Source organism: Pseudonaja textilis, chromosome 2 (genome assembly GCF_049901715.1).
Source record: "Pseudonaja textilis isolate UNSWEBS1 chromosome 2, rPseTex1.2, whole genome shotgun sequence".
NCBI lineage: Eukaryota > Metazoa > Chordata > Lepidosauria > Squamata > Elapidae > Pseudonaja > Pseudonaja textilis.
Window position 1 is genome coordinate 80433764 of NC_141991.1, and position 24897 is coordinate 80458660.

Consider the following 24897-nt stretch of genomic DNA (forward strand, 5'->3'; position numbering starts at 1 on the left):
TAGGTAGGCAGAGAAACAGACAGACCTTTTGGATGGATGGATGGATAGACAGACAGACAGAACGCGACAGCAGCAGCACTTTGGGAAAGTAAAGCAAAGCCAGAGCGGTGCAACAGTCAATGGGATGAGCCTGCAATGCCGGTGCCTTGAACGCTCCCCTGCCGCCTTTTAGCGCTCCTCTGCCAGCCCCCTCGGGGGCGCTAAGAGGCGGCAGGGGGGCGTTCAAGGTGCCAGCACCGCAGGCTCACCCCATTGACTGTTGTACCAGAGGTTCAAGGGGCTCAATGGGGTGAGCCTGCAGAGCCAGCATGTCGAATGCAGTGGTGGCACATTGCAAAAGTAGAGCAAAGCTGCCTGCCCTGGGCTTCCTCAACCCTGCCGTGCTCCGGGAAGGAGGGAACAGCCCTCTACGATGCGAGTGCCCCGAGGGGGGGGGGGCAGCTTGGGAGGCTGATCCCTGGCAGGAGGGGTGCCCTGTGAACTTGCTGTCAGGCACGACAATTACAAAGAGGGGCGGGCTTGGCTGAGCAGGATCCTGGATATTGGGCATGTGGTCAAAGCCCCCCTTCCTCTGCCTCCCCCTAGGTCAGGGGTCTGCAACCTTAAACACTCAAAGAGCCATTTGCACCTGTTTCCCACAGAAAACAAAACACTGGGAGCCCCAAGACATGGGTGGGCATGGCAACTCAATGTCACTCCCCCCAGGTTTTGTGGTTTTCTGTGTTTTCTATGGGGAACAGGTTGCTCTCTCTTTCTCTCTCTCTCTCCTCCCTCCCCCATCTCTATCTTTCTCCCTCTATCTCCCTCTCCCTCCTTTCCTCCTTCTCATCTCTCTTTCTTTCTCTCTCCCTCTCTTTCTCTCTCTCCTCTAACTCTCTCTTTCTCTTTCTCTATGCCTCTTCCTCCCTCCTTCTCCCCCACTCCCCACCCCCCTTCCCAACTCCCACACCCAGGGAATAACTGTAAGGAAATTTGGCCACATTCTTTCTGTCTCTGGAAAGATACAAAAATAAACCTTGCATTCCAAAAGGAGTGACGGTCAGGCTGTTACCTCACAGTGCTACGAGGTTGCTGCCTTAGATCGCCCCTGAATCCTTGCAAAGCTGGGCAAAGACAGAGAGAGGGAAGCAGACAGAGCTGAATTGAGCAGAATCTCTCTCTCTCTGTGTATCTCTCTCTCTCTCTCTCTCTCGCTCCCTGTCTGTGTCTCTTCTCACTCTCTCGGAAAGTCCTGCGTACTCTCCTTGGGGCTCTTCGCTGTCCCCTTTTCTTTCTTCCTTTTGGAAATCTGGGCTGGCTGAAGAACAAGAGGAGGAGGAGGGGGAGGAGGGAAGCCTTCACTGCGGCTTCCTCAGCTCGGATTTCCAAAGGGAAGGAAGAAAAAAGGATAGCGAAGAGCCTCAAGTAGAGCACGCAGGACTTTCTGAAAGTGTGAGAAGTTTCTTTTCTTCTTGGTGAGTTTTTGGAACTCCAGGTTGGCTGAGGAATGAATGCAAGCCGTGGCGGAGGCTTCCTTCCTCCCTCTCCCATCCTTCTTCTCTTGTGCGCACCTTCCAGGCCCCACCACAGCCAGTTCCATGGCTGTTCGCTGCTCTTGCAGCACCTGTGCAGCACACTCAAATTTAGTGCACTTTACTTCATCCCCTCCTCCTCCTCCTGGAGCCTATTACAGTGCGGTGCATCGGAGCTGCTGCATTCGAGGCGCCGGCTCCGGAGCGGTGCAACAGTCAATGGGATAACCCTGCAGGGCCTCGAATGCCTCCCTGCAACCTCTTAGTACCCTCCTGCCAGCCCCCTTGCCTCTTAGTGCCCCCCTAAGGCATCCCACCGCCCCCTCAGGGGGCAGTACCGCCCACTTTGGGAACCACTGAGTTACACAAAGACCTGAACTACAGCTAATATTTATTTATTGTACATGTTTAATGTTATATGGTTTTGATTTATTGTTTGTGTTTTGTGCTGCATACTACTTAGAAGGCCATTGTTCGAGTTCATGGACCATATTAAATCTATTGTATAAATAATAAATTTTGCTCGTGTTCTCACTTGGCATTTCACATACCTTTTGAATAGACTTTTAAAAATACATTTAAACATCAAAATAATAAAAATGTTCTGTGGCCTGAGAACAATTTAAAGATACTTTTTAACTTCCTTTTAGTTGCATAGGATTGTCACAGGAAAACATGCTTTTTCAATATTAAAAATATTTTAAATTTTTAGCATTGAAATTAGTTATGTGTCCAGTAATTATCTTTCTCTGGTTTAAAGGTCTTTTCATATATCATATTTATTACTTCCAATGAGGGGCACCATTGTGGGGCTGCGGCTTAATCAGTTGGCTTAATCTGGCTCTGCATACCATGCAATATATTTTGTGCACTCGGGCAGCTTGTAAATTTAAGAAATAAATAAAACACAAATTGTGACAGCGATGAAATGGTAGAAATGCAGGGTAGATTTCTGACAATCATTCACACAATTCTGAATATGTCTATTTAGGAATAAATCCCACAAAATGCACCCAGACATTATGTCAGATATGTCTGTATGGGATTAGATCTTAATGGTTTGGGGTTTTTTCTCAATAAATTCTCTTTCTCTGCCCTATGAGTGTACAATCCCTATTAGCGAATGTCTCCTATTTGAGTATTGTAATTGTTACCAAAATATCTATGCACGTATGAGAAAATAAGTATGCAGAAAACAAAAATAACTGCTCTATTTTCTAGGTCAGCTACAAGAATTAAGGGCTTGCATTTACTTCCCAGAACTGCTTTCAGGTTAATTTGATATGTACTACTGGTATCTATTAGAAGATATTTTTTGAAAGTGACTCTTATACAAATTTAAATAATAAAGATATTTTAATAAAAATAGAAGTTCCAGTGAATATATGGCTGAGCCACAAAGCATAGTGACTCATGTGAGATTTGATGTAATGCATGCAAAAATCCCCTCCTATTCATCTCAAAAAGTTCATCTCATTTTAGTCATCAATGTTTTTTTCACTATTTACCTGTTCAAATGAATGAAGTCCACTTTCTTTTCCTAATTGCACCATATCTTCCATTATAGCATGTTTCAGTTCCTAAATAAGAACATAAGACATCTATTTATAGCTATGAAGCTCAATTTAGCAACAAGAGAATATTAATATTAAAATAGTTGCCTCCTTTTTATGTGCTTGTTTGTTGGATAGGTACCAGTGAAGGAGGCATGGAATGACACCATGAAAAAAGTATGTACCACTTTAAATCCCACCTATTCTGCACACTGGTTCTCCCAATTCTTAATTTTGGCTTCATTCTCCCATCATTTGCTGTGGCCGTTAATTGATTTAATTTAATTGCCCAATAAAAAGAAATGTCCAAAAACCCTGATAGAAAGCCCTGTATATAATGTCCAAAAAGACCCCTTCATGTTTAATTTTCATGTATACATGTACATGCCTGCACATCACACAAAGCTGGGCAACAGTACTGAATTTCTAGAGCTTTTATGCTGGATTTAGCATTAAGGCCTAAAAGAATTCATGAGCCAACACACACATGATGGGTTACCTTCCACTACAAGGAAAACAGTAATTCAAATGTGTCAGAGTGCACACAGTGTGAGTATGTGAGACAACCCAGAAGCAAACACAGCACATAGGTTTGTATTTACATATAGTGGTTTTATCCCTACAAAAGCATATATACATATAAGTACTTTGATACAGGCCTTGAACAAACAGCAATCAGTAATCAGCTACACCAGGGAAGCAAACATGGAGAAAGATGGCCTCACATGGCCTCTCTTATATTACAGCCTTTTAAAGCGGTAGCAGTCAAATAACCCTGCTGACTCATTGCTACCATTGCATCATCATTACAGGATTACAGCAGCTGGTCAGCTATTAAATCATCATTATCCTGACAAAATGCTCTAATTTGCCAAGGTTATGCCAGTTAAAATATAAAACCATAGATTATGGAAAGAAGGAAATTATGATGTAATCTTAAGAAAGTAAAATATACAGTAAAGGCATTTATACCTGCTCTTAAACTGGAAATTGCTTTTTCTTCTATTTTTTCTTATTTTTTCCCCTTTCTCATATATTCATTTTTCATTTCTTTTATTCCTTCTCTAAAAGTTATATTATTTTCATTATTAAAAATTAACAACTTTAATAAAAATTAATTTTTAAAAAGCCGCCTACAATCCATACTTCCTGAGCATTCCTAACTATGCATTGCTTTCATATTACCACATTCCAAATTCAAACAATCAGTCAGAAATGTTTGAATTTTCCTAACTTTTTAAATGTTTTTTTTAAAATCCCTGACATTATATGATACTGGCCTTATCTGGCTTTTTCCATTTTCTGCTTGGTATTTAAAAATGGAAGAAGTTGCCTTATACTGAAATATTTTAATTTGAACCATTGTTATCACATCAGAAATTAACTCATAGAGCAGGAATGGTGTTCCAAACACTTGACCCGTACAACTGCATACATATGGACCTTCTTCTTACATCATGTTCTCCATAATGTACCCATTCAGAGTAATCTCCTTCCCATACTTAGAAAGTTGTTGTCACTTTAACAATAGTGGCCTCCCACAGAATTCTTTATAGTGCCCAGGGAAATTCTGATCCAACTAGAATTTTCATCTGTGCCTTTTACTTGCATAATTTTGCTAAAGGAGCATTGTACTTATGTACAAGCATAGGCAGAAGAGCACACACCTCATTGTTGCAAAGGTCTGTAAAAGTTCCATGAAAGCCCCTTTTCTTGGCCCAGCCTGGCATGACTTCAGCATCCGGTACAACTACCCCCACTAGAAAGGCCTGCAAGATAAAATTGGAAGCCATATTTGTGACCCAGCTTTTTGGCTTAGTCCCATGGTCCTCAAATGGTTAAACCAGTCATTATTGAATAAAAGCAGATGTATTGAATGAAAACAGATGCTTCATGCTCAAAACAATTGATATATGTCATTTCAAATTTGAAAACATTTGCACACCTCCGCTTGCCACTTATTCTGAAATGCCTCTTGCATCAGCAAAATAGCAGTTTCTAATAACTGAACTTATTCCAGAAGACTTGCGGCACCATCAGGCAATATCCATTCTCCAAATTATACTAGGCATAAAGTAATGTACCTATAGTTCATATATGTAAAAAGAAAACAAATAATTATCTTGAGACAACTATGCCACATTCGTAATACGGAAGTAGTATGCCACAGAAGAAAATAGCTATCTTCATTGCTTAATTTTACAGGAAGTCACAATAGAGATTTCAAATTATAAGAGGTAGGAAGAGAAACTTGACTAAATTACAGAAATGCCAACAATTACCTGTAAGCTATCTCCATGCACATATATTTGGGAGACAGGTTCACTACGAATGTAGATATTTTCAATTTTTTCTGGTGCAATGTATTCTCCCTGAGCCAATTTAAATATATGTTTTTTTCTATCGATGATTTTGAGTGTTCCGTTCTGTGAGTGAACCATAAAAAACAATTATGTTGATTAAGCAATAGAACTATATTTTAACAAAATGTCAACTATTTTACGTTTTGGGAGGAAAAGCTAAAATTATCTCCATGGTTTAGGAAAACTGGCAGCATAACAGTACAATCCTATAGTTACTTAACAGAAAGAAAATCTGCTATTACGAATGAGGCTTTCTATCTAGTAAATGGTTTTGGGATCACAATCTTACACTGCGTTCAATCACATCAATAATTTGTCTTTTCTCTGAAGATCCCTCAATAAGAGAGCCAATGTTTTATAGTGGCTAAGTTTTCAGGAGGACTGGGGAGATTTAGGTTCTAATCCATCCTCAGCCATAGAGATTTGGTCATTTGTGGTCAAACTCTGTCACTCAACCTACTTCATAAGATTGGAATTGGGAAGACAATGAAGGGTGCTTCCCACCCTTCCAACTGAGCTCGTAGAGAAATGACCATAAAGATAACAAATAACAACCTGAACAACCAAAAGGGTGAACAAATTAAACTCAAATCTCCCTGGAGAAACCCTGATACTTCCTTACTACATTACACTATCTCATCATCTATATTACTGATCCTCTAACTACAGCCCGCGGGATGGATACAGTCTGCCAGTGCAAAGTATTCGGCCCGCGGAGTGGTGCGATTCAGCCCTGCCCCTTCCCTCGGCATCGGCCTTATCTTCCAGCGAGCATCCACTCCAGTTGCACTTCTGGTTAGTTATTTCACCGGTTGAGCTGCACTTCTGATCACACCACTTCTGCTGAAGATAAGTCTGAAGGGTGCAAGGGAGGGCCAGCTGACTGAGGGGTAAAACACCGGTGCAGCCACATGATCCAAGGCTGGTGGGTGAGTAGGGGAGGGGCTGCTGCCGGCTTGCTTAAAAAGTCTTTAAAAATGCTTTAAAAACAGCCTTTCACAGTGTTTTTCAGCTCCCGATCCTTGTCTCCTAGCTTTTTCAAAATCAGCTGAAGTTGGCTAACACTTATTCAAATGCAACTGCAGTATAATGCCTGAAGGAGAACTCACACACTGCTTTGATTCTTGCCATGGATAAAGTACATCCACCAAATTGGTTGCTGAACAATTTTGGTAGATGTGTGTGTGTACACATGCATAAGTGTGGCAAAAAGCAAATCAGTTTGTGAATTCTCCTTCAGGCCTAAAAAACCTTTAGCCCTGTAATCCCAAATAATTCAAAAAAGTAGTCTGTTCTCCTACCCCTTTCTTGGCTGCCTCCCCTGCTAGTAAATAGTAAATAGATTCCTTGGGTTGAGCAAGTACAGCAAGGACAAAGGCAAAATGGACTGCTAAATTGGCCACGCCCACCCAGTCACATGACCATGTAGCCATGCCCAGCCAGCTAGTCCAGCTCCCCCAAGTCTGAGGGACCATGAATTAGACCCCTATTTAAAAAGTTTGAGAACCCCTGAACTATATACATAAACATTGGTCCCAACTCATTTAACCCTTTACCATTTCCAAAAATGTCCCAAATCAATTAAGATATCGCTTTTCAACTTTATTCTTAATACAGTAATGAAAAATTAGCAGTTCAGTACATACAGACAACCACTTTCCAATGTCCCCTGTATGAAGCCAGCCATCCTTGTCCAAGGCTTCAGCTGTTCTCTCTTTATCTTTTAAGTAGCCTTTGAAAACATTGGGACCTTTGACACAGATCTGAAAGAGAGATCAACATACTGCTTAACAGTAAGAGTAGTAAACACCTTACTGTTTACAAAACAGCTGCTAGATGTGAAGCAAACATTTTTGCAATGAGAACTTATTAGGTTATATGCTGTTAGGGTAAGAGACTAATATGGCAATTTCCCATAAAGAAGCACAGACTATAAAGGGACTTCAAGCATTCATTTGGGCTGATATCCCCAATTGCTTCCAGCAAACCAGTGCTGCCAACCTTATTCACCATTGCCTGTAAGCTGCCAAGAGTTGTTTGAATTTTGCAGAGTAGAACTATTATAAATAAAATTTTGGTAGAAATCCAGCAAGTACTGATCAATATGGAATACAAGTTTAATAAATAACCATAATCCCAAAATAACTGGAGCACCACTTGAACACTGCTGGTATTGGCAAAATCACCACTAGCCAATTACAAAAGGCAGCTTTACTTGGAACAGCTTACATCCTGTGAGGATGTCTTTAATATCATCAATTTCCACATCTGCCTATACCAGGTCCTTAAGAAGGACTCAATAAGTGAATAAAATTGCCAAATCCAGATTAAACATCTGGCTGTGTGCGAGGAAGCATAATAAATAATGATCTTCTAACCCTGATAATAGGTGAACAACGGTTCTCTGCTCGACTATTATGCAGATGGACCTTGGTTAACAATGGAAATTGGGGCGGGAATTTCTATCATTGAGCAATGAGGTCATAATGTGCAATGTCATGTGACTGCATCGCTTAGCAATGGCTATCCCAGAAGTTCCCATTGCCATAATTAAGCAAGGGCCTCTTGGCAACTTCCTGCTTACTTCCAAAAAAGCAAACTCAATGGGGAAGCTGGCAGGAAATTGCAAGTCCCAGGGAGCTTGCGGGCAGGTAACTGGCCACCATAGCCCAGTGCGAGTGCAATCAGGCCAGGGAGGTTGGGGAGTTCCATATTCACTCCCGGAAAGTCCTCTTTTGACATTACTTTCAGAGAACCGGCTCTGGAGCAGCAAAAGCAAAAGGGATTCCTGTATTTCTGAAAGTTCCCCAGAACCCTTGGAGGTCCTCCAAAACCCTCTCAGAAGTCTGCAATATCAAAAATATTTGCCAGGTACTGAAGATATTTGCAAAAATATAAAAACAAGGTCACTCTTATTATTTATTTGTTAAAAGGATGTATTTGAGAATACAATATAGTATGGTGTGTTAATATCTAATGGATTTAATACTGTTTTTGTACATAATCAATTAAAAAAAATTAATATGGTAAATATTAATAAATATAACTCATACAAACACAAGCTCTTCTGGGGATCCTCCATAATTTTTAAAAGTGGAAAGGGTGCAGTGAGAAAAGAAATTAAGAAACACCGCCCTACAATAAGAAAGCTTGCAAGGACCAACTTTCATTATATATAATGGGCCAACCTAAAACCAGGGGTGGGATTCAAATTTTTAACAACCGGTTCTGTGGGCGTGGCTTGGTGGTCATGTGACTGGGCACATGACTTGGTGGCCATGTTATCGGCTGGGTGTGGACAACTCAATATCACTCACATCGAGGTATGCATCTCCTCCCCTGGCCTCTCATGACTGGGGATGCTGCAACAGTTGTAAGTGTGAAAAATGATCATAAGTCACTTTTTTTCAGTGCCATTGTAACTTTAAATGGTCACTCCACACAAGCAAAGTACCAGCAAAGGAGAGGAAAAAAACTCCAGAGAAGTTCCTGAGACAGGAAGTCTAGTCCTGCCAAGAATGTAATAAGGGTTAACGTAGAGGCAGTTTCTGTAAGCAACACCAGAATGTTTCCTTCCTGTCTTCCTTACAGGATCAGGCCAGTAATTTCTTCTAACAACCAGTTCTCCGAACTGCTTAGAATGTTAACAACCGGTTCTAGTGAATAGGCGCGAACTGGTAGAATCCCACCCCTGCCTAAAACCTACAATGCTTTAATATTGCAGGGAGTAATCCATGTTCCTTCCGTATCAGTTAGGAACATTCTTGTTACTATCAAATGGACTATCAAAAGAATGTTATGTATATGGTTTTTCTTCTAGCAAATTCCTTTTCAACCTACAATGGAACATATTTTGAAATGCTCTATTTTGGTTCCTGTTCTACAGCTCTTATTTATAATAAATGGTGCATTTAAATCTGTAGCTAAGAAACAGAAATGAATAAGTACCAATACTGTACACACACATTACCTCTCCCTCTCCTTTGGAAGAAAAGTAATTCAATTCTTCAACATCCACCAATTTAATAAAATTACAAGGCAGAGGTGCTCCAACGTGGCCTGAAAATCAAATTAAGAAATATGTGGTTTCTTCTCTTAAAAAAGTAAAACCCACAGCAGATCGTTATCACATAGCTATCTGCATATTAATGAAATAGTGGAAGTCAGGTATGTGTAATTGAGTATAAAAAATTAATTACAAAATCACCGTATCTCAGTGATATTGGTAGAGGAAGCAGCTAATGCACCCACAGTTTGTCTCTCCCGGGAGAGGGGGAAAAACAGTACAGAAATAGACCTGCAATTTATCACTCCAGAGAAGTTCCTGAGACTAGGAACCCACTAAACTACATGATTACAGTGATTTACATAACAGCATTTTGCTTAGCATTACTTATACTTTCCACCGGAGGTAAATTATTGATTGGTTTTAAAAAGAACTTGCCTGTTTGGCAGAGGACATTAAATGAGTCAGAAGCAGCCTAAATAGATAATTGTCCTGCAGGCCAGCATGTTTTAGGATTCTGGTCTTGGTGCTTTCAACCTTACATGACCACATTCACCTGTCTTTTATGAAGCTCCTGCCTCGTTGTTACCTGATGTCCAATCTCCCGGAGTGGTGAAGGTACACCCAGCTGTACACTCTGTTTGACCATAGCCTTCATAAACCTGTCAAAGAAACATTGTTTAAACAAGACACTAATGTTAGCTTTTTATTTAAAAACTGGGAGAAGTAAAGTTCTCTGCTGTGGTCAGAAGGGAAAATTCTATCATTCAGAGTCACTGACATTGCCCCTGTATGAGCCAAATTTTTGGTTCTTGAAATAATTAAATTATAAATGATGGTTAATGTTCTTTCTTCTTATAAACTCAGAAAGTGGAGTGGGAAAGGTTTTTTGATTTTGTTGCTAGGCTAGGAAAAAAATTAAGTTGCTGAGAGCTGAATTATTAATAGCCACTAATAATAACATTTCTGAGGGCTAATGCTGTAAGCTCTGTCTTGACTAAGGAAAAAGTATCATTTATTCCTGCAAAGAAAGGAAGAGGGCATTGTAAGTCTGGATCCAAGATGTTCTTAAACCCCTGAGAGGTTGAATATGTGTCTACTTAAATAAAGGAAAGTGACTGTATCAAAATCCTGGAAAAAAAGCTTGGCCTGTAGACAATCCCATCTGGGAAACACAGATTTATCAAACTTGTATGCTGCCCATCTTGCCAAAGTGGCTTACAGACACTGAATAAAATGCAATCTAAAATATTAAAACAATAAGGGTCTTAAATTTAAATTAAAGATAATTTCAGGATGGTAGGTAACTAATCAGCAGAACTGGGAGGCAGAAAAATGGCAACTGCCATAATAATAATAACAATAATAATTCAAACCAGTAATTTGGCTAAAGTTGAGAGAGAAAAAAACATCAAATCTGGCCTTCCTATGTTTCTTATAAAACATAAACATTCTTATAAGAGACTGATCTTGTTAGGATAGTGACAATTTCTATTATGAATGTATCTGATCCCCACCTGATCCTTAGGTAGAATTACAGAAAAGGAACATCTTAATAATGCTCTAGTAGAACTTACCTGACATCCTAATGCTGCTCGAAGGAAACCCAGAACTGTAGGTGAAGCAGGAGCAGCTCCAGTAACAATCATCCTAACGCAACCACCCAGGCTTGCCTGTTTGTTAAACACAATTTTGAAATACAACATAGTATCATCTTATCGTTTATTACTTTGAGAAAATACCAACATTCTCCATATAAGCAACCTTACTCCTCACAAAAGTAATTCCATCTTTGCTATCCTTTCAGACCTTCCAAAGGGCTTTTTGCAGGGAGCATTGATAAATATGCAACTCCAGAAGCTCTGGCACCAAGAATGGTAGGAGAGTTGGTTTTAGGTTTTCTATGTTTTGCTAGGCTTCTCTGAATCTGAGTGCTGGATCACAGTGTAGACACTGCTCAGAGCCATATTTAACTGGAGCGGTATATAAGCCCTGGTAATAAAATAATTCAAAGAAAGGTGTCTGCAGGAATGATGTGACTGTCCACAATGCGCAAAGACAAAGGTCAAAGGTCTGTTCATGTTGATTAACTAATGTCTGAGACATGAGTGGGACTGCTCGTTGCTGCTTGCAAGATAAATTTTGCTGTAATTCCAAATGCCTGAATATAGGTACACCTCAAGTTACGATATTAATGGATCCTGCCCACCAGCACAATTGTAACCTGTGATGGTCCTAAAGCAGGTCATTCATGTGACCAACCCAATTTTACAACCTATTTTGCGGTGGTTTTTAAGTGAATCATCACAGTGGTTAAGTGAAGCTGCAGTTGTTAAGCAACTGCCACAGTCATTAAGCTAATCAACAGGTATGAGCCATGGTGGCACAGTGGTTAGAATACAGTGCTGCAGGCTACTTCTGCTAAATGCTGGCTATCAGAAGTTCAGGAGTTCGAATCTCACCAGGCTCAAGGTTGACTCAGCCTTCCATCCTTCCAAGGTGGGTAAAATGAGGACCCAGATTGTTGGGAGAAATATGCTGATTCTGTAAACAGCTTAGAGAGAGCTGTAAAGCACTGTGAAGTGGTATATAAGTCTAAGTGCTATTGCTAGCTATGCAGTTTTGTAAATGCCAATTTTCAGCAAAAACATAATTAAACAATATAACCGCAGGACACTGCAAACAATCATAAATGCAGCCCAATTGCCAAGCACCTGAAGTGCAGTCATGTGCCCATAGAGAAGGAACCATGAGGACTTTGAATGCAGATCCCAAATACATCAGAACATCAGAAAGTTGAGGACTACCCATATTGTTAGTATATTATTGGTTCCCACAATATATTTCCCTCCCGTTATATTGGAAAGAGCTCAGTTCACATAGAAAACAAGAAGTGCGGAAAGCAGTTGCTATATATAGTTTAGATTAGCAGAGTATGATTGAAATCATGAAGGGACCCATTTTTAATGAGATTCAAAGACGATTTAAATATGTGCACTGTATTTCAGGTCTTAATGTACTTTCCAAATCTCATTCTCCAGTACTGTTATCAAGATCCCCTAATTTGTTGAAAAGGATCAATAATAACTCAAATCTTGCTGCACACAATTCAAATAAATAAAACAAAGAAAAAAGTAAATTAGCTAAGCAATCCAGCAGGATAAGTATTTGGCGAATGGGAAAAGAAGGGCAATTTTTTAAAAAAATCTGCCTCCCATAGCAAATTCCTGCACGTTTCTACTCTAGTTGTGATTTAAGGAAGATTTATTTGCACCAATTTACACCAAAGGAAAAATGACTTGATTTTAACCAAGCTATTTTCCCATTTTTATCACCTGAATTCAGTGTATGCTCGGGGCTTCACCCATCCTTACATTTAAACTAGGTTTTTTAAATGCCTTGAGAAACATTCAGGGTAAATTGCATCCCTATTGTGAGTTACTCTCACAAGATCCAGTTTTTAATAAAGCCTTACCTGTATTTTGTTAAAGAATAATATATCCCACACACTGTCATTTCTGACAATTCCACTTTGAACTTCTGCTTTTTTACGATTGGCAGCAAATTCAAGAAGCCAGCGTTTCACAGGAGTGTCTGCTTGACTAAAAATCTACAAAGAGGTGTAAAAGAACAAGGAGAAAGGCAAGGAAATGTTACTTTCACAGAAAAAAAATGACAAGAAGCAGATGCATTACTTGTATAAGCAGACATGACTCTAAAAATGTCTTCTTTTCCCCTTTGATTCAATCAATCCAATTCTCAGGGACTTGGTGGACAAATCCCGGCAGTTTTTCTTTGCCAACTTTTTTAGAAGTGCTTTGTCATTGCCTTCTTTCTAGGGCTAAGTGACTGGTCCAAAGTGTCCCAGCTGGCTTTGTTTCTAAGGTAGGATTAGAACTCATGACATCTCCTGATGCTTTAACCACTAGACCAAACTGGCTCTCACAATTGTCCTTAGTTGTATACAATTTCTGGAATCAATATTAGCTGCACCATAAAGCTATTACGAAAAGGCTAATCTGTTACTATTTGAACTATGCTCTGTTTATCTTCCTTCATTCTGCAAGGAAATTAAATAACTGAAATCTAAATGGAGATTAAGATATTTTGAGAATTTCTAGATGTTTAGTTTGGCATGTTTATACATAATTATTTGGAAAATTATGGCAACAGAATAAAGAGGCATCTGGTAACGGCAGGGAAATTATCCGCTCTTAAAAAGCCAGTTGTGGCTGATCTTTATTTTTATTACTGTCATATAACACAGCAATTATGCTAACTCCTCAGGATAAATCATTAGAATCGTATTTTATATAAAGTTTTACCTACAAAAAGGGTAAAGAACTGATATCAACTTCATTTATGTTGCATTAATCATTCCACAAAACTATATACTGCCTATCAAGTGGATACGTATTTGTACACAGATAGTCCTCAACTTACAACCACAATTGAGCCAAAAATTCATGTTGCTAAGCAAGAATAGAACAGAACAGAACAGAACAGAACAGAACAGAATTCTTTATTGGCCAAGTGTGGTTGGACACACAAGGAATTTGTTTTGGTGCAAATGCTCTCAGTATACATAAAAGAAAAGATACATTCGTCAAAAGTCAAGAATCATAAGGTACAACACATAATAATAGTCATAGGGTACAATAAGCAATCAAATCATATTAGAAAACAGTATAAATCGTAAAATACATGCAACAGAGTTACAGTCATACAGTCACAAATGGGAGGGGGTGGGTGATAAGGAGAGAGAAGATTAATAGAAATAGTAATGCAGACTTTGTAAATAGTTGAACAGTGTTGAGGGAATTATTTGTTTAGCAGAGTGATGGCATTTGGGAAAAAGCTGTTCTTGTATCTAATTGTTCTGGTGTGCAGGGCTCTATAGAGTCGTTTTGAGGGAAGGAGTTGAAACAGTTTATGTCCGGAAGGTGAGGGGTCTGTAAATATTTTCACAGCCCTCTTTTTGACTTGTGCAGTATACAGGTCCTCAATTAAAGGCAGGTGGGTAGTAATTGTTTTTTCTGCAGTCCTAATTACTCTCTGGGGTCTGTGTTTGTTAAGTGAGTTTTTCCCCATTTTACAACCTTTCTTGCTACGGTTGTTAAGTGAATCAGTGCAATTCTTAAATTAGTAACACAATTGTTAAATGAATCTGGCTTTCCCATTGATTTTGCTTGCCAGAAGGTCGCAAAAGGGGATCACATGACTCTGGGACACTGCAACGGTCATAAATGTGAGTCAGTTGTGAAGCATCTGAATGTAGATCCACCATGGGGATACCGCAACTGTCATAACTGTGAAAAATGATCATAAGTCACTCTTTTAAGTGCTGTTGTAACTTCAAACGGTCACTATATGAACTGTTGTAAATCAAGGACTACCTGCATATGAATATAGTGCAATAACAAGTACATTAAAATGCAGACTAAAATAACATTGAACAATAGCCTAAGCTGCAATGGAGTATATGTTTTATTTCAAAGAAAATATAGTCTTTATCTTTAGGAGAAGATAGATGCCGGTCACATCTATCCAAGCCGTCAGAGCACGGAGGCAGGGAATGCTGTGGGTCCAATCCCTGAGGAAGATACACTTGGTGGGACCCAGAAGAAGGGCCTTCTCCATGGTGGCTCCCTCTCTCTGGAACTTCATTCTCCCAGACATTAGAATCGCCCCTCTAATACTCTTCCAGAAGGCACTGAAAACCTAGTTCTGCCAGCGGGCCTGGGGAACTCCTCAAATGCTTGTGTGATCTGCTGTCATTGGGGTGAGGGGTGGGAGTTGGGGGGTGATTTTTTATTTATTTTTTTCCAGATTTTGTTCTATTGTACTTTATTAATTTATTTGATTCTTTTTGTTAGTTTTATTGGGTTTTTTTTAATATGGTTTAAATTCTATAAGCCACCTCGAGTCGCCATGGGCGAATAGGCAGCAGTATAAATTCAATAAATAAATAGTCAAAAGATTGCCATAAGGGATACCAACTCTCTTTCTGGATGTTATAAAAGAAACATCCATTGGACATATCATTTAATAATGATGCTGATAATGTTATTACTATCCAATGATGCTTGCAAAAGCTGGGCTGTTGTAGATGAAAAATATTTTCTCAATTATCCTAAGTAACTTGCTGCTTAAAATCTTAAGCAGTACCAGCAAAAGGTTGATAAATGCGGTATTCTGCTGTCCCAATTCAAGCCCCACCCCTTTTGGTCCTTTTCGTGATGTCCCATAGATGCCCATATGCATTGAGCTAGCAACACAATGCTGCTTTTGTCATTCTGACGAAAGCAGGAAGTTTTCTTAGACATCCATTGGAATCAAATCCTGATTTGCAAGTGCCTTTCCCTAATGTATTTGAAAAATCGTTATAAAATTATAAAATAAGGTACGCAAATTCTGCATCAGTGATAACAGAGTAATTAAAGTAACCAAGGTGACAAGAAAAGCAGAATGGCATCACTAATACCATGTGACAAGAAAAGCAGAATGGCATCACTAATAAACATGCCCAAGCATAATCATTTTTTTCCTTTAATTTGGCCACACAAATGGTAAGAAGTACCTTATCGTACATCCTATTGAGTAGCCTTGGTACAACAGGAAAAATGGTGGGACGCAGAGCTTTCATGTCATCAGACAACAAGCGAATATCCCCTTGGAAGAAGCCAATTCGTCCCCCGTGACAATACACTACAGACTGTAATGAAGGAAAAGGAAAGAAATTAATTCCTGTTTTTACCCAATAGGTCCCAAATGTGCCAATATGACCCAAATAAAACCCATTTAGTACTCCTTAGGCATCTTTCTTATTGGTGATACTGCAAAGTTACTATTAAATAACTCCTGATAAGAAGGTCCTATCCAATAATCTTGGCCATGTCATGTGCATAATAGAACAAGTGTCTTGTGTTCTACCATTAGGGGATAGGTGATTCTATCAAAGAATCCAAATCTGCTTCCTTGTAATACTGATTTACTCAGAAAGCCAGCAGTGATGGATGATAGCTATCCACTCTGTATTTTAAGTTCTCTTGGCAAAGACATTCCATTAAAAATGTCAGCACTAGGCAAACAACTAGCTGTGAAGTTTAGGAAAGACAGTCTTTGGAAAAGAAGTAGTTCGTTACATGTTGCAAGTTGTCAGTTTGAATAATCAATTTTAAAAGAATTAAGAATTAAAAGCATGCTTTTCCCAGTGAAGCAATAAATATATATTTTAAAACAACAAACGTTCTGGAATAACTGAAATTTTAGATTTAAAGCAGTCACTGACAGGACTGGTATGTAATTCTTAACTATGGTTAAACTATGCAGAAAGAACAAACTTCACCTTCTGTTTTAGATTAATAGCAATAGCACTTAGACTTATATACTGCTTCACAGAGCTTTTTACAGCCCTAAGCAGTTTACAGAGTCAACATATTGCCCTCAACAATCTGGGTCCTCATTTTACCGACCTCAGAAAGATGGAAGGCTGGGTCAACCTTGAGTCGGTCGGGGAAATTAAGTCCAATTTAACATGTTTCAGAATCATAAATTAAGGATAATTGTCACTAGAATTAGTGGAAAGAGCATCAAAACACAGTTTGTAGAGACGATTTGTTTTCATGAGTCGAATAGGATGGGGCATGGGCGAAGCCGGGCATTCTTATAATGCTATACTATGATTCAGTGCAGTGTTTTTCAATCTTGGCAACTTTAAAATGTGTGGATTTCAACTCCCAGAACTCCTTAGCCAGCATGCTTGTTGAAGTCAAACATCTTAAAGTTGCCAGGTTTGAAAAACAATGACCTAGTAGCACAACTGGGCCATCTCATTGCCTAGTCATCCCTTTTTTATTGTTCAGCAGGAGAAAATGTTGGCTTCCACTGACACGGAGGCCTTACCTGTACCATTCGCTCAAACATGTGTGCTAAAGGCAAATAGGAAATGTGTACATCCTCATATGTAGGAGACCACTGACTCTGGAAAAAAAAACACAACAGGGAGCCCCACAAGGCCTGGTCAGTCTAGGCAGTTTCTTACCTGTATCACTCTCTCAAACATGTGAGCCAAAGGTAGGAACGAGATGAGTACATCGTCCTGTCTCGGAAAGATCACTTTCTGCAGATGAAGGGCATGGGAGACAGAAAGGAAAGAAACACTGACAGGAAGACACAACAAGAAAGTCATAAAACAATAAAAAGAAAAATGGCACCAAGAGGAGCAAAAGGGGGGTGTTTTAGAGATTATTACATGAGAAAAGAGAACAGTGTTTGAAATAATGCGTTAGGCCACGACACCAATGGAGCTATGTTAGCAGGAGTGGTAAGTAACACAAGGGTGTAATGCAGAGAGCTCTCTCCACTGTACAGGGCACCAAAGGTGTCCGTTCCTAATCACAACACCAAAATGACAAAGTGTGCATCGTATTATCTATTGCTGACACAAATCCTGCCCTTTCATATTTGCATCTTGATAATTACGCAGTTGTGCAATTACAGAAGGAATGGGGTTTGCATCATGGCACATATTTTATCCCTCCGTCCAACCCAAAACCTCATCTTCTCCAGACACCTAGGCAGGGTCTGTGTGCTCTGAGACCTGAGCTATGATCATGCCCTCTATTCAAGCATCTGTGATGCCAACTCAAAATGCCCGCTCCCCAAAACGCTTTATTTTTGCATTTTTGCTGCTTGGAGTTTCCCCCAAACAAATGCCTCTTTTTAACATTTTCAACAAAATTGACCAATTACTAAGCCATAAGTTCAAGTGTCGATGCCACATGGGTTAGGAACATATTCGAGACCAAGTCAAACCATTTAGCTAATAGACACTCTATTTGTAATGGAAAGACAGGATATTCATTTATTTATAGAAACATCCATCTATTTATTTACTGAAACATTATCATTAAGATAATAAGATCCCTTTTCAGCATAAGCCACCCAGTCGCTCTAGTAAAGAGTGGGCAACATATAAATAATAAAATAAATAAAATGAAATAAAATAAAGTAAAACAAAACAGCTAGCATTTGGACAATTACAGTATCAGACTGCAAGACTTATCCTCCAGAAGAATGAAATCTGTGGCCTATAATACTGTTTGATCCCCAGGTTCAGCTGTCACTTATTGATCAGATCAGTCACATATTGAGATGGGACTGGAAAGGGTTCCTATGAAATCCTGGATAGTTGGAGCTAAGTAGTGCTTTAGGTTGTGTTTCATTCTGGTTTAGTGCACTATGTGAACCCATCCATAATAGGTTAGTAGAATGTTTCAACAAGGCCACTTACAGCTTGTTTAATAAAACATAGTTAATCTGATTGAACCCAATTAGCATAAGGCAATCTCTGAGTCATAAACAGAATATAGCATGTGATGCTTTTATGAGGATGAGATATAATGCAAAATTCATAGCCAAGTAAATTCTGTTTATCAGTCAGACATTAAAGGGATGGGAATTCTTCCAAGTTTTTTTAAAATAGCATGTTATAAAATTAACTTTGCAATCTTGCCTTTTGGATGCCTGTTCATGCTTCCATGCTTTAAATTACATGCATTCTGTTTGCTGCTCTGCTCACAAAATATTTTAGATAGAAGGGACTCCCTTTCCATTTCTATTTTTTTTCTTTAAAATGACTAATATTTTTTAAAAATATATTTTTCTATTGAAGAAAATCAATTTATGTATACTGTGGATCGAAGTGCTCGTAGTGATAATTGTAGAAAGGCCATGATCAGCCAGGAGCTGAAAGAGCTGGCATGAGAGAAAGTAACATTTGCTTTTCTCTGACCCATTTTAAAAAATAAACACTTATACTATATCTGTTCCTGAAATGGACAGCAACAATATTTAATGGTTATGGTTCTAAATTCATTTTCTTTTCCCCAAACTGCTTTCTTCATCTGATCCAAATTTAGTCATGTTTCAAAAAGACTTCACTTGGCAATGTTAACTAGTTACACTGATTTCAGTGTGTCTGTCTGAAGCTTTAAGTTGGAATGATCCTTTGTTTGTTTGTTTGTTTGTTTGTTTACTCACCCTTACCCACCCACCCAAGGAAAAAAAATCTTAAATTCAAAAAGCACAATTGGATTTTTGCTACTATTAAGCACTAATTCAGTACTTAAACCAATGGCACTGGAAATTACAGTCATGACTCACAAGCAGTCTCCTAAGACAGTTTCCTATCTTGTAGGTGTTTCTATTTCCAAAATTATATATAGCTCATTTTGCTGTCCGGTTTTAAAATAAATAGCATATTCACCTCTGTCACTTTTAAAAAACCTGAAAAATCAGCCACCACATTTCCATGAGTCAGCATAGCACCTTTTGGGTTACCTGGAAAACGGAGAAAGAAGCATCTTACCAAATAAACCTTCATCTTTACCAGCTAGAAAACATGGGCAAAGTAATCAGCACCACAGAGAATTCTTGCAAAATCTGTTTCTTATTCGCTAATATGAACTGACCTTTGACAGGATGTGCATTGTCAGCCTTTAAATGACTGTTTAGTACTTACAGTTTAAGACGTTTTCACTGCTGTAGTATCAGTGAAGGCAAGATGGGTCAAACAAATAAGTCACTTCATATGTACACAAAGGGACCATGCCAGAGATTTCCTATGAACAATTATTGTTCTGATGTTGAAACTTGGTTCCCATAAGCTTTCCCTTCACTGAACTAATGGTGAAATCTCATCATCTACATTAGGAATAAACAGCTCCTATCTCTGCCCCTCTTTTAAGGACAACATTTCAGTGGTGGGATTCAAGTTTTTTTTAATACTGGTTCTGTGGGTGTGGCTTGGTGGGCATGGCAGGAGAAGGATACTGTAAAATCTCCAGTCAGAGGTGGTATTTGTTGGTTCTCCAAACTACTCAAAATTTCCGCTACCGGTTCTCCAGAACTGGTCAGAACCTGCTGAATACCACTTCTGCAACATTTCCACCACGATAAATCCTTTGGAAAACACGCCCAGTTTGGTGGAGAGTACAGAACAAGGAGCCCCAGGCAGGTCCACCCATCATTTCTCTGATGCTTGCCTCAAAGGTGCTTTTTCAGGAGGCAAAGGGACTTCCTTGTTTTTCTTTCTGAAGACATTTTGCTTCTCATCCAAGAAGCTTCTTCAGTTCTGACTGGATAGTGGGAAATAGAAGGATTTATATTCCTTGTAGACAGCTGCTAATTTATATTACCTAAATGCAAACACACACACACACACACCCCCAAGAAAGTCCAGTTGCCTCCTGAAAAAGCACCTTTGGGAAAACTGACCTGGAAGACTGAGAATCTTTACAGACTTCTCTGATGCTTGTTTTCTTCTCTTCTTTTTGCCAGTTCCCTTTTCCTTCAGTATGAGGCTAGCACAAACTTTTAAAATCAGGCTGAAGATGCTCTACTAGAATCACTCATATTTTAAGCATAATATATTTGAAATCACCCTTTTTTGTTTCAGAGCTATCTTTGAAAATAATCAGCTTCTACCAGGGTTCAAATGTTGATTTGTATTAGAGCTTTGTATAGAATCTGGAACTTAATGCAGTCTTTCCACATCACTGTCAGGTAGTCTCCTACAACCAAGGCCAATTGTCCTACTGCTATCTGATGGATAGCGACCAAGATGTTTTCCTTCAGGTATTTATAGGCTTGAAAGTATTAAGGAATGCATTAAAAATGTAGTGTTTGAGGGTAGGTAGAGAGGGCAAGATTGTTACTCTCAACCAAGGACATTTCTTCAAAAGGAGAGGCAATGAAATATGCTTTAAAAATCCAAAGTATATGACATTTGGATTTTGCTTGTTCCAATTTTATTTTCTAAATATCTTTTTTTATTGTATTTAACTTAAGATAAATTTGAACTCATGAGGTCAACTTCCAAAACACTAAGTGAAATATAGATAATGTATTTAAAAATAGATAATGTTTCCAAATGTATACCTCACATATTGATAGATTTAGAAAAGAAATAATGAAAATATCTGAATTAAGTACATTCTACCATAGTAGAGAAAAAAGCCATGCGTATGATTATTCATTTGTCAAATTAAATAAATCAAAACAAAAATCAGAACTAATATTATCAAAATCCAAGAAACTAAAATTTTACTACTTTGGGAAATACGTTTTTGCAGAAAAGGAAATAATCATTCCTCATGTATTTGACTACCCTCTTCAAACTGTTTGGAAATTGCAATTTCTATACATATAGCTCCAAGTCAAAAATAATGAAGTAAAATACGAAAAAGATCAACAGGGGAAATATTTAATAAAGTCATTCTAGGCAGAGTTCAAAGATCTTTGAATACAAGATTTTAATTCTACTATCCATTGGAGCTGAAGTTAAATTCACAATGGGCCAAATGAGTCATTCCATCCTTGAATATAACCAGTTATTTACCAGTATAAATATTTTAACTTTTCAAAATATATCTCATCAGTCAGGACGATAAGCACTTTATATTTATATATACCATTATGTTTTTGCACCCCCCCCAAATATTATAAAATATGTAAAAGTAATCAAAATTAAAATGTACACATTTCTATTCATAAACATTTTAAATGGGTCTAAAAAGAGTTAAACTATAAACTATATTTATGTTAAATTTCAACAGCATTAAAGTGATAAATTTACCTGTGGTACCACTAGTAAAGCAGACAATTGATAGATCATCTGGGTGAGGAGGCTAAAAAAATATCATAAGAATAAGAAATACAATTTCTTGCATCAGATTTATCAGTTTCAAAAACAATAAGAAGAAATAATATTATCATTTTTAATGCAATCATTTCCATAGGGTGTTGCTCACTTTCTTTTTCTCCCCCAAATCTGGTTCAAAATATAGACCTTACTTAACAACTGTCCTGTTTAGTGAGCTTAAAACTACAGTGGTACCTCAGTATGCATCATAAATTGGTTCCCGGAGGCGCGATGAGTTCCAAAAATGATGAGTACCAAACAATTTTTTCCCATAAGGAATAATGTAGTGAGTTACAAGGCAGCTAACAACAAGTTCCAGCTTCTGTGTTGAGGACCAAACCAAAAATGAGTATCGGGACAAAATTTTTGCATCAAAATGCATTGAGTACCAAATCTGATGAGTTTGAAAGCAACTGAGTACCAAGGTACCACTATAAATGATGACCTAGAGAAAGTAAAATTTTAACTGATCCCTACACTTAGAATTGTTGCAGGGTTTCCACAGTCCTGTGATTGAGATTTAAGCATTTCACAATAAGATTGCAAGTTCATCACGATCAGGTGACGTCTTGTTTACAACCACATCACTTAGCAATGGAGTTACCAGTCCCAATTGGGGTTGTATGCATATACTTTTTTGAGAATAGACCATTATGCTAAAGTCTTACATTAAATTGTATGCACCTTTATTTGGGGCTGAGCTGGACAGAATTAAAGAACTCCCTGGCATCCCTGTTTGTAAGACAGCACAGACAGGGAATCAGCTTTTATCCAGAGACTGACAGCTGAGGCTGCTATCCTGTCTTCATCTGCACTGTACACACACACACACACACACACACACGGAGGGAGAGAGGGAGGGAGGGATGCACTCTGTATGTATTCTGGAGGGTGAAACTCCTATCTCAGCATTGGACTCAAAGGTGAGGGAAACTTCTGAATAGGGCTATTAAGTTATCAGAGACCCAATACCTTCAGAATTCATGGTTTTTGTTGCTTTTAATTCTCAGAATCCTCATATTGGTTGTAAAGACACACAAACTGTTAAAGTCACACAAAAGCAGAACCCTTTTCTGCACAGAAAATTTTGTCAAATGACATTCACACCATGAGAAGCAAAAAACCAGCTTCTGCTCAGTAAGATTCTTCCATGGCAGTAGAAAACAGCACCAAATAATTATTTATTTTATATTTTAGTCCTGAACATGCCAAATATCGCGCATGAAGACCAGTGGTGGGATTCAATTTTTTAAAATACTTGTTTTGAGGGCGTGGCTTGGTGGGCATGGTGTGGCTTGGCTTGGTGGGCGTGGCAGGGGAAGGACACTGTAAAATCTCCATTCCCTCCCCACTCCTGGGGGAAGGTTACTGCAAAATCCCATTCCTTCCCCACTAACCTGCTTTCCAGCTCTGTTCTCCTGTGCAGGGCAACACAAGAAGACCCAGCCAATCAGCTGGGACTCGGGAGGCAGGGAATAGATGGGGGCAGGGCCAGTCTGAGGTGTTATTTGCCAGTTCTCCAACTACTCAAAATTTCTGCTACCGGTTCTCCATAACTGGTCAGAACCTGCTGAATACCACCTCTGATGAAGATACAGGAATTATCTGCATAAAAGTATTCATGTACTGGGCAATTCTGGTGTTTCTTTTCTGAATGAACAGTCAACATTTTTAAAATGCTATGTTTCCCTGTATCCCTGAAATGCTATTTATAAGCAGCTTATTGAAAAATTCACAAAAACATCTGTACCACTAAATTTTTCACTAAAAGAAATGGAATTTGAACAAACAGCCCATACTATCATGTGTTATTTTCATTCTTTCCTTGAACACTGAATGGTGTATTTAGCTGTTCGTTTATGAGAAAATACTAAAGATAGAAAAGGATGGTTTATACTCACTACAGGAGCATGCCAGCATTCCCGACCACAGTTCTGAAGAATATAAGAAAATAATCATGATTCGTACTTGTGATAATATGTGAGTTCTCTGGCCTGACGTTTCCTATTGCTGTTTACTTCTTTAAACGTATGTCATGCTGTGATATACTGACAAGACTGGACTAATAAAGCAGTTTTACTGTGTCAAATTAGATTTTTTAACATTATTAATTAAATGGAATAGTACTTTGGTGTAATGGTTAAGACATCAGACTAGAAACCAGGAGACCGTGAGTTCTAGTCTTGCCTTAGGCACAAAGCCAGCTAAGTGATGTTGGGCCTTTCCCTCTCACTCAGCTCTAGGAATCACTCAAAGGCAAACCACTTCTAAAAAGTTTTGCCAAGAAAATGGCAGGGACTTCCCCATAGAGTTATCAAGAGTTATTACTGATTCAAAGGCATTAAAAAATCAAATTGTGGTATTTATTGACTTTGTCTTGTCTACGCTTGTTTAAAATAGTCTTTCTTCAGCATATTAGAACATACCACATTTATTCTCACCTCTTAAAATAGTTTTTCATTTCACAAAAGTATAAGATCAAGTAAAACACTGGAAAAGAACCGCACCTCTACTTCCAGCATAGCCTGGATTTGAACTCCACATCTTTGTCCTCTTTCTTTAAGGTCTTTTTCAAAGGGGTCCATCAAGATAATTGATTTCAAGCCCGATGTTTGTTTTCTTTCTACATGTTCTAGCAGGACTCTGGCTTTTTCAGGTTTATCACAAACTACTATAGAAATATCAGCTAATAAAATAAATCAAATGATACAGGAAATTATATTGAAATATAATAGCATTTTTATTTACAAATCACAAG

The 24897-nt window shown here is 38.6% G+C and overlaps 1 protein-coding gene across 8 annotated transcripts in view; it reads right to left on the reverse strand.

The window, feature by feature from the left end:
* Window positions 1-24897, reverse strand: part of ACSL6 (acyl-CoA synthetase long chain family member 6) — a 110320-nt gene that overhangs the window by 8485 nt on the left and 76938 nt on the right. For 6 of the 8 annotated variants that reach the window (XM_087924418.1, XM_087924414.1, XM_087924420.1 and 3 more), the window contains 14 exons: window positions 24647-24825; window positions 24041-24073; window positions 22074-22125; window positions 19704-19777; window positions 17478-17555; window positions 16014-16148; window positions 12909-13043; window positions 11011-11106; window positions 10023-10095; window positions 9398-9486; window positions 7074-7190; window positions 5347-5490; window positions 4732-4833; window positions 3020-3091 (listed from right to left, as the gene is read on the reverse strand). In XM_087924418.1, the coding sequence (XP_087780544.1) occupies window positions 3020-3091; window positions 4732-4833; window positions 5347-5490; window positions 7074-7190; window positions 9398-9486; window positions 10023-10095; window positions 11011-11106; window positions 12909-13043; window positions 16014-16148; window positions 17478-17555; window positions 19704-19777; window positions 22074-22125; window positions 24041-24073; window positions 24647-24825 (1379 nt within the window). Of the gene's footprint in view, window positions 1-3019; window positions 3092-4731; window positions 4834-5346; window positions 5491-7073; window positions 7191-9397; window positions 9487-10022; window positions 10096-11010; window positions 11107-12908; window positions 13044-16013; window positions 16149-17338; window positions 17417-17477; window positions 17556-19703; window positions 19778-22073; window positions 22126-24040; window positions 24074-24646; window positions 24826-24897 lie in introns of all 8 variants that reach the window. The other 2 variants (XM_087924415.1, XM_087924419.1) reach the window with 2 other exon arrangements.